Here is a 10362-nt window from a genome sequence, read left to right as displayed (position 1 = left end):
ATATCTCATAAGTTGTACCCCCATATTGTTATTTATCTTTTTTGTTTGTTGGTTTTTAGTTTTTACTCCTTTTTGTTCTTCTTCTCTGTTTCTGCATATTACAAAAAGATGTTGTTGGCGATCGTTGTGGTAATTGTGACATGGATCGGTGCCATAGCTACTATTAAGTGGATATGGACTCTACTGAAGCATTGGTGCCGTTACATGGTTGAAAGGCGTGAACCAATATCTCAGGATAATCAAGAATTGATCGACATCGCTACTGAGCCCGAGAGAGAAGAAGAAGAAAAGATGTGGGATCTCAGTGACTCTCCTGATCAGGGAAACGATGGCACCACCTCGGCCGCCGCACCGGTTGCTTCTTCTTCTTCTTCTCTATCATCAGCTGTTGAGTGGAAGTATGATGTGTTTTTGAGTTTCAGGGGTCCTGACACTCGCAAGGGTATCACATTTGAACTATACGATCGACTGCAGAGGAGGGGAATTAAAGCATTCATGGATGATCGAGATCTTGAAGTAGGGGATGTTATTTCTCCAACTCTCTTAAGAGCAATTAGAGAATCAAGGTTTGCAATCGTTATTCTCTCGCAAAATTATGCTTCTTCTACTTGGTGTTTGGAGGAACTTAGAGAGATTTGTCTATGCATGGAAGACAGCAGTAGAATCCTGCCACTCTTTTATCAGGTTGATCCTACTGATGTTCGATATCAGAAGAGGAGTTTTGAAGAAGCTTTCACTAGGCATGAAACCTCTGGGCGACATGAATCAGAGAAGGTGGAAAAGTGGAAAGCTGCTCTAAACAAAGTGGCCAATATCTCTGGGTGGAATACAAATGATCATAAGTAAGCATCGTAAGGCTATCTTAATTGGCAAGGATTATAATTGTGCCCTTGATTTCGGTTCTATAAATTTATTTAATGGCTATTTGACCCTTAATTCTTCCATGTAGGACTCACCAAGAACTGATCAACTCCATTGTGGAATCTGTCTCCTGTAAAGTCTTACCTGCTGCAGTCGAGCCCATGGGAGAGTTCAAAGAGTTTCAAGCAACGAGACAAGCCATGAATGAAGTTATGCAGGCGCTAAAAGATGATGAAGTCAATGCCGTTGGCGTGTACGGCATGGGAGGCGTCGGCAAGACAACCATGGTAAAACATGTCGGTGCACAAGCCTGCAAAAATGGGATTTTTGATCGTGTGATTATGGCTGTCGTTTCACAAAATCCTAATTTCGAGAAAATTCAAGGCACATTGGCAGAGCAGTTGGGCTTCAAATTGTGGGAGGAGACAGAAATTGGACGAATTGCTAGATTGAATAAGGAAATAATGAGAAGAGAAAAACTCCTTATAATCTTGGACGATGTTTGGGGGAGAACAGAGTTATCAAATATAGGGATTCCCATCTACAAGGAACTTCAAAAGTGCAAGTCCAAAGTCCTACTCACCACAAGGATAAGGAATGTCTGTCATGCCATGGAGTGCCAAAAAAGGGTCACCCTCACTGTCCTCTCAAAAGAAGATTCTTGGACTTTGTTTGTGACAAAAGCAAGAAGGTCTTTTGAGTCCACCAAATTTGAGGATGTGGCAAGGAGGGTAGCTGGAGAATGTAGGGGTCTACCGATAGCATTGATAGCAGTTGCAAGGGCACTTGGAGATAAAGACTTAGCGGAATGGGAAAAAGCAGCTCAACGACTAGAGAAGTCGCAAATTGCCAACCCTGACCATGATGAAGATGCATTCAAATGTATAAGATTAAGCTATGATTACTTGAAACATGAAGACCACAAGTCATGCTTCCTGCTCTGTTGCCTATACCCAGAAGACCATGACATTCGACTAGAAAACTTGTTCAAGTATGCAATCGGGAAAGGATTGTTTCGTGATGCCGAAACAATCGAAGAAGCCAGAGGAACAGCAGATTCAGTGGTCAAGTACCTGAAAGATTCTAGCTTGCTTTTGGATAGCGAGAAAAAAGGATGTGTAAAGATGCATGATGTCATCCGGGATACTGCCCTGAATATTGCAAAATCTAAAGATGGGCACGGGTTTCTGGTAAAAGCGGGCTGTGGTATAAAGGATTGGCCACGCGGATTACATGAAGGCTGCACTGCTATTTCACTAATGAGGAACAGAATTCGCAAGCTACCCGAAGAGTTGGTATGTCCAAATCTCCAGATTTTATTACTAAAACGGAATGATGATTTGAACAATATCCCAGAAAAGTTTGTCCAAAGTCTGAATGAATTAAGGGTCTTGGATCTTAGCATCACTAGTATTTCCTTACTACCCCAATCATTCAGTCTCCTTACCAATCTCCAAGCTTTGTATTTAGATTTTTGCTGGAAATTGACTGACATTTCTATAGTGGGAAAACTGAAGAAGCTTGAAATTCTTAGTATGAGAGAAAATCGTCTTAGGAAATTGTCAAGAGAAATAGGAAATTTGACCAATCTAAGGATGTTGGATATCCGTGCCGACAAACCAGTAGCTGGAGGTGTTATCACAATTCCTGTTGGAGTGATATCGAAGTTGCATAGATTAGAAGAACTGTACATGATGTACTGTGTATTTGAGGACTTGGATCAAGAAGAAGAAACCAATATTAGGTTTGATGAGTTAGCTGGTTTATCAAATTTGCAAATTTTGCACGTTTGCATATCTGATGTAAAATACATACCTAAAGATGTTGAGGTTCCGAATTGGGTTTACTTTGATATACGTATCAACGAAGGCTCATGGGATCCATACGATCAACAAGATCATAATTCAAGAACCTTGGTTCTTCGTTTCACAAGCATCAGTACCTTACCAGATTGGTTTGTGAATGCGGTGACAACGAAAACAGAGAAGCTAGCGTATGACTGCTACCGAGGGATGAGTGACATTCTTATGGAATATGACCACGGGAGGTTGCATGAACTAAAGCATCTCATTGTATCTGGTTCTCTTTTTGGTTCCTGTAAGTACTTAGAAGAGTTGATGAACACAAGAAGACGGGTTCAAAAAGGGCCAGTATTTGAGAACTTAGAAGAGTTGCATCTGATACATCTGATCCACCTTAATGAGTTGTGTGTTGGTGAGTTACCACCTGGGTCTCTCATTAATCTGAAGGTGTTTCATGTGTTTGGTTGTATGAAATTGGGGAACGTATCAAAGTTGGTACAGAAACTACCAAATCTGGAGAAACTTTATTTAAACTATATGCGTGGATTGGAATATGTGTTTGGATGTGAAGTGGATCAGCCAGCACAATCAAAACTGAGAGAGATATATTTGTTGGGTCCAAATTCAGTGAAAAGCATTTGTAATGGTCCCGTCCCACGTGTAATGTTCCAGAGTCTTAAAAGTTTGACCTTTTACCGTTGTGAGGTGCTGCAAAGTCTCTTCGCATCTGATGTAGCTCAGTGTCTTGTTCAATTGGAAGACCTTTTTGTACAACAGTGTCCTTTGTTGGAAAGGGTAATTGAAGCTGTGAACGACGAGAGACCGGTTCTTCCAAGATTGAAGAACTTGGTTTTGATGCAACTTCCTATGTTGTATGGTGCAAGTGCTACAGGTGAAATTGAGTGTCCTTCATTGGAACACTTGATTGTGGTGGATTGCCCCCAATTTTCATTTTCAATCTCTTCCTCTCTCTTCTTCACCTTCAGAAGCAAGAACCGGTTTTCATTTTCAACTTCTGCTTCTTGCTACTTTGGCAGCAGGAACATAATCAAACTCAATGATGAACAACTGTACAGCTTTCTACGTTACAGGTATGTCTTTTTGTCATAAATTGGCATATTTGTCTTTTCTTTAATATTTGGTAGGACAGTAATTTTTTTTTTGAATTAATGAGTTTATATCATTTATATGACCTTGAATCATGGGTAAGAATAGTACAATAAACGACTATTCTATTTATACAATAATAGTACAGAGTAGTCTATGCTAACAAAAACACCTCATCTAGTAGGCAATCTGAATTACCTGGTAGGACAACAATTGGGCAAAAATGGTTTGATTAATTAATATATGTGAATGTAATTCATTTTTTTCTTCCCAGTCTTTTAATACAAATGAGTTCCCCACAACTAAATCCAAACAAATATAAACTAGCCTTTTTATTTTTCAATCTTTATTTTTCTTTGTTATCATTCATAATATGAAAAAAGGGAAAATTACCAAAAATACTTCATGTTAATGATGATTGTTTTTTTTTTGGTGGTGCTAACACACCTATTTTCTTTATTCACACGCTCCCTCTATTTACTTACTACTTTAATCCAATTTTTTTAAAATAACCCTAACTACACGTTTTTTTTTCTTTTTGGCAAGTCAAACATGAATCAAACATCATTATACAATAAATCAATTTTTTTCACCTATATAATTGAAGGAAAAATAATACTTTCATTAAGCGGAATGACCTATATTATTAAACAAGAAATACCTATAATTACGTTCGTCAACTGAATCAAAATTTCAAAGTTTGTCCTTTTACAAGTATGCTTTTGAAAATGAAGAATCTAGACACAGAAGAGACAAACTTTGCAATTTAGATTCAGTTATTTATTTATTTATTTATTTTATTCTGGATGACAGTTTTTTCCCCATCCTACTCATGATGTCAGTGAGATTTGAACTCAGGATCTCCAAGGTGTTAGTTAGACTAGCTGACTAACAGGTCATGGCTCACTGACATTTGCAATTTAGATTCAGTTAGATGAACGTAATTACCTGGGAAACATATTTCTTGTCTAATAATACATGTCATTTCGCTTAATGAACTTATTAGTTTCCTTCATTTATATAGGTGAAAAAATTGAATTATTATATAATGATGCTTGATTTATGATTGACTTGCCAAATAGAAAACATAAAAAATAAAAAGAAACATAATTACAATGGAGAGTAGTTAGGGTAATTTATATAAATAAATTGCATTAAAGTAATAGAAAAATAGAAGGGGTGTGTGAAACTGTGAATAGAGAAAATGAGTGTGTGATTAGTACCATTTTTTTTTCTCTCTCTTTATTCTAGTAATGCAAATTACATTACATACAATGCTATTGAGACTCTCAGAATGTTGTTATAAACTTTTCTGTATATTTTTTCTCAGCGTTTGAAAATAATAAAATATTCGTTTCGAGTACATAACAACTTTATGAGACGGCCAATATATCTCCTCTTAGAAACTGTATGATTTGAAAGAAAATTTAAAAACAGGCTTCTTCTGTGCATCATATATTCAATCAGTTTCATTTATTCATTTTAATTCACTCTGATTTTGCATTTTAGTATAGCTTTTGCATTTGAATTCCTGCCAACAGCTGTTTTTTTATGTTAATCTTTTATTATTATTAATAATATATATATATATATATATATTTTTTTTTTTTTCCCAATTAGATCGGACCCTGTATCTCGTTTCCAAAATAAATGAAAGTCTCTTGAAGTAGATGGGGAGCACGTAATGAATCCGCTGACTTGCAATGGTCCCTCATCAGCTTCTGACTTCAAGACCAGGAACCAAGTTCAACAGTCAACACCATGCTAAAAAACTTCTTCAATTTCTTTCTTGAGGTATGGTGTTGTGTCATCAACTGAATTCTTTTCTATTCATTGAATTGTCTCCTAGATTTCTATTAGTCTGAGTGCAATCTTTGGGTGCCAGGATCGTTCTGAATCTATCCCATGCAACATCAGAAACCATTAGAGTATATCTCACTTTTGGGCCTTCTATCAGTACCCTTTGTCGTACAAAAATACATTCGAGGCTGGGCCCAACTACATGTGTCAGGTCATTCGGGTAGTCTATGAGAACTGAGAAGAGACCAGGGCAGACACATTCAAAGAAAAAGAGGATCAACTCAGCGCTCCGATTCAGTGCATGGAGGTTGTACTCTACTCCCGTTCGTAAATCAGGACTTGCTTGCTTGCTAATTAAGGTACTAGTTTACTTGAAATCGGATGCTTCTGTCAAGATGATGTTCATGAGTAGCTCCACAATTCTCTTCCTTGACTGTGTTTCTGTGTGTATAAAGTCTTAAACTTTGACTATAATTTGGCTTATCTGTTCTCCGGAAAAGTTGAAAATTTGAGTGTATTTTTCATTGTTCTTTAAAGACTAGTGCTTGATGAGTAATTAATTTTTGGAGCTAAATTTAGTTCCAACAAGATGATGGGAGAGTTGTGTTTCTTAGTTTTCTATTTAATTACTCGCCCTTTTATTTCGTCTCTTACGATTTCTATTCTTGCTAGGATTCTATAAGCTTTTCTAAGTACTCAAAATTTGAGGGTCTAAACTCGATTGCTAGTGGTTTGTCTGTTTGTATTGGCATTGCTTGGCTTTTTAAGTTCAGCCTGCCTTGCATTACAAATACAAGGTTATCTTTGAGTTATACTATTGAGTTTTATTATATGAGAATCGTTGAACTAGTAATACGTGCTTGGATTAAACGCAACAAATTGGCAAGCCTGCAAACAAGAAATTTCCTCTTTGATGAGTCCCTTTCTTGCAGATTTATGGATTTATATAGGGTGCAAACTGCAAAGTGATCGGTTGGTACGCTACTAGAGTTTGGTTTGATGGCGACTTAAATAAGAATACTGCAAAGATTTCTTGTAGTAGTCCAGGAAACTCGTTTGAGTGAAGGATTCATAGTGAAGGATTCATACATGCTTAGGATAATATATTAGCACATTTTGGCTGGCTGGAAGGTTTTGGCAAAATCTCTTTCTCTAAATCATTTCTTCTCCCATATGTATCTTTTCAGTTTTTGTATTGTACAGTACGTACTTCATTTTGTGGTTGCTTCTATTTAGCACCTGATGTCCTCAGCAGCTCATATGACACTTATAACAGTACGTAACTTGTTCTGAAAGAGCTCATTTCTGCATATAGCTATGTAGCTCACTCATAATTGTTATTCACATCAATGAATTCTCTGCAATCCTTTCATTTGTTTTTGACACACATTTCACTGATGTGTCTATATGTTGAAGGTTGGTGATGTAGCTGAAGATGCATTGTTGATTGATCTAACTGATGTGCCTATATATCAGGATGTGAAAAACAGCTTCCAAAGGGATTCCAACAGCCATCCCATAAACCTCATGAGAGTGAAGAGATCAGTTGGCATGATCAGGAATTCAAGATTATGTTTGAGCAATTTCTTGCCCGCGGTAGTCATATACTTAATTCTCAACAATTCTCCCTATGCATCTCTATATATACTGAAACCGTCTTGAAGTTTACTTAGCTAGTATCTTGGGTGGAGTTTGATTCTTACCCTCCTGTCTTACCCTGTTGAACAGAATACTTACTAGTAAAAGCTCAATATACAATCATAGATAAATTTAGAGTGCAGTGTTGCACTTCCTTTATAATACTGCTTTATTAATCATGCAAGTGCCAATCAAAATAGTCTTTAGCTTAGTTTGTTAAGAGTGTATGTGCTATCTCATTATCATTTATCTATCTCATTATGTGCTTCCTTTATAATATTGTTTCTTGTTTGCTCGTTTTCGCTAGCTTTGATTTTGGGACATTTGGTTCTCCAAAATACTTACCAAAATGTGATTACATTCATCGGTCGAGAACTTGGTAATAATACCTAGTGTTCATGGGCAGGAACTTCTGATAGCCTGTATCTACGGCTTATGAGCGGATTTTTGCTCATTGGCAGCATTTAGTGTTCTATTTTATCTTTTGGTCAAAATGATACATGTATATGAAACTGTTGGTACAGCATGTGTGTGTACTAGCTGAAAGGCTTTCCTTAATTTACACTACGTTTATTCTGAAAGAGGAAAATCTGTTAAATTTAAACATGACAACTATGGAAACTGTAGTAAGTTAATGGAGACATGGCTAAGTCGCTGATGAACATCAATTGTTAATGATTCTGATACCATCTTCTGCACTGAGCTAAAGGTTGAATTTTTACTAGCATAGGTGGTGTTATGCTACATTGCTATAGTAAGTTAATCGAGCCAAAATTAAGTGATTGATGGTTTTTATATTGTTGGCATTTGCCTCCTTTACTTATTTTGCAATGCTTTACTTTCTTATTTGAGCCTATTGTAAATTTTAAATCAAGCTTGAATCTCTTTTACTATACAACACCAAACCCACAAATTAATATTGCCCCACTTGGATTAAAGGGAAGCAAACAATCTACTTTGATGAGTTTCCCTTCTTCCAGCTTCAGTTTAGTGCATCTTATTCATTTTCTCCCAAGAAAAAAGTGCTAATCATTAATTTTGATATTTTGTATGGATGTGAATGTAGGTTGATGAACTTAAACTGGGTTCAAACACAAATAATATTAGTTGACTGTGACTCAAAACAGAAAGTATTTTATCTGTAGTCAAACCAGTGAAGTGTTTCAATTGACTTGCTTACATGATCCTTTTAAGCAGATTCTGGCCAGAAGGTTCTGTTCAAAACCTCATTTGTTTGAATTCATGCTTCATTAATATGTCTTTCATTCTCTTGCTGTTGCACCTAATCATAGTGTTGGGCTGAAAACAATAGAATTCATCTGGAAACATATATAGATTCAGCAATTTTTCTGTTATCTTTTCATATCAAAACACTAGAAACTCTGCTTGGTCATCATGATGTTACAGCAACTACCAAAATATAGTTCGCTTGATTCTCAATTCTTGTTTCACCTGATTTATTGATAACAAAGCAATATGGAAAATTAATTACTACATTTTGAGTATTTTTATTTTTCAACATGGGACTGGAATATATAATATGCTTTTTGCCTCTACATTCAGCATTGCTATTGTCAAAGATATGATGGATGGGCACGTCATGAATTTTGGGGCAAGGAAGCAGTTTAGGGACAGGAAGTTGTGTTGCCTTTTGCAGATGCCATATATAAGACAGTGGTCTACTTGCTTCAGTAGCAACAACCCCAGCTGTTTGTACAATCAAACTTTTACATGAAACCATGAAAGCAGTGGTTTCCCGAGACTAAACAAATGGAGATTCACAATGGCCGGAAAGAAGCAAGCAGTACCCATCAATTATTTGGCAGCCTAGAAAGTCCGATCCTTACAAGATCCATTTAAAAGGTAAATTGATTGGGGTAATACGTAAGTTAAATTAGTCTACAGAAAAATGTTCTTTGAGAGATTACTTACTGATAATGAACTTAACTCGAGTGTTGAACCAAATTTCTGCTGCAGCATGGTGATCACTGGAAGAAGAGTGGAAGCAGCTAGCTGATAAAGAACTCTTGAGGCATTGAGTTGAAGCTCCTTGTTGATAAATAGCACACCCACATATGAATATCTTGAACCAATATTAAGCTATAGTCTGTACTTGCTTATATTTATTGAAACTCCCAGGCCTTGTTTGCCAGGCTTAACATTGTTGAAGCTGAAAGCATGACGTTCCAGTTTAATATACTAGGATTACCATTCAGAATAAGTTCCAGATTTATTTTCTAGAAGTTCCTAACAGCAAATAGCCAGCTTCTAATTAACTGATCAAAAAGAAGAACAGAGAATTAATTAATTGCAACACATACATATTGAAGGTTACATAAACCAAGGTTATTTCTAATTGCTATATATTGGACCAGTGTATAAGTCTGAGGACAATCTTTGGGTGTCAGGATCGTTCAGAATCTCTCCCATGCAACATCAGAAGCCACCGGAATGGATCAGACAGTAGCCTTATTCGATGATCATATGTCACATTTGGGCCTTATATTAATGCCCTTTGTAGTACAAAAGTACATTCGAGGTTAGGCCCAACTACATGGGTCAGGACATTCGGGTGACCCGGCCACCCCTCCATAAGAACTGATCGCAGCAGACGCATTCGAAGAACTCAACGCTCCGATTCAGCGCGTGGAAGTTGTGCTCTACTCTCATTCGTAGATCAGGACTTAGCTTGCTTGCTAATTAAGTACTCATTTACTCGAAATCTGTTCCTTGACGGTGTTTCTGTGTGTGTATGAAGTTTTAATTCTTGATTATAATTTGGCTTCTCTTTTTTTTTATTTTTTGGTTAACATATAATTTGTTGGCGTGAGTCATACTTACCTTATTTATGTAGATATTCTGTAATATTCTATGATTTGTAATATCTGTAGTATTATTAGGTTTACTACTTGCCTTAGGAGTAGTACTTGTCTTAAGGCGCAATTGTAATTTATATATAATTTCTTCTTGTAAGGTGAATGAGATATCTGAGTTATTAAGTCAAAATTATCTCTTGTTTTTTGTTATATTTGACTTGGTATCAGAGCAGAGATCCGATCCTGGACTCTGACTCATTGTTCTTTGATCCTTGACCCTTGTTCTTTATGCTTGGATTTGTTCCTTGTCCTTTGATCCTTTCATCACCGTTGCCTTC

At 36.6% G+C, this 10362-nt stretch overlaps 1 protein-coding gene across 8 annotated transcripts in view; it reads left to right on the top strand.

Moving 5' to 3' along the window:
* Positions 1-9429, top strand: part of LOC112165789 (probable disease resistance protein At4g27220) — a 9584-nt gene extending 155 nt beyond the window's left edge. The window contains exons 2-9 of one of the 8 annotated variants that reach the window (XM_024302440.2): positions 109-842; positions 950-3754; positions 5441-5564; positions 5656-5929; positions 6503-6845; positions 7047-7166; positions 8772-9071; positions 9186-9429. In XM_024302440.2, coding sequence (XP_024158208.1) covers positions 109-842; positions 950-3754; positions 5441-5495 — 3594 coding nt within the window. In that variant the 3' untranslated portion in view covers positions 5496-5564; positions 5656-5929; positions 6503-6845; ... (1 more) ...; positions 8772-9071; positions 9186-9429. Of the gene's footprint in view, positions 1-108; positions 843-949; positions 3755-5390; positions 5565-5655; positions 5930-6502; positions 6846-6986; positions 9072-9185 lie in introns of all 8 variants that reach the window. The other 7 variants (XM_024302442.2, XM_040505443.1, XM_040505444.1 and 4 more) reach the window with 7 other exon arrangements.
* Positions 9430-10362: the final 933 nt, after the last annotated feature.

The sequence above is a fragment of the Rosa chinensis genome, chromosome 5, assembly GCF_002994745.2.
Source record: "Rosa chinensis cultivar Old Blush chromosome 5, RchiOBHm-V2, whole genome shotgun sequence".
Classification (NCBI taxonomy): domain Eukaryota; kingdom Viridiplantae; phylum Streptophyta; class Magnoliopsida; order Rosales; family Rosaceae; genus Rosa; species Rosa chinensis.
The sequence above is the reverse complement of the archived record's forward strand: the minus strand, read 5'-3'. Positions and strand labels throughout refer to the sequence as shown.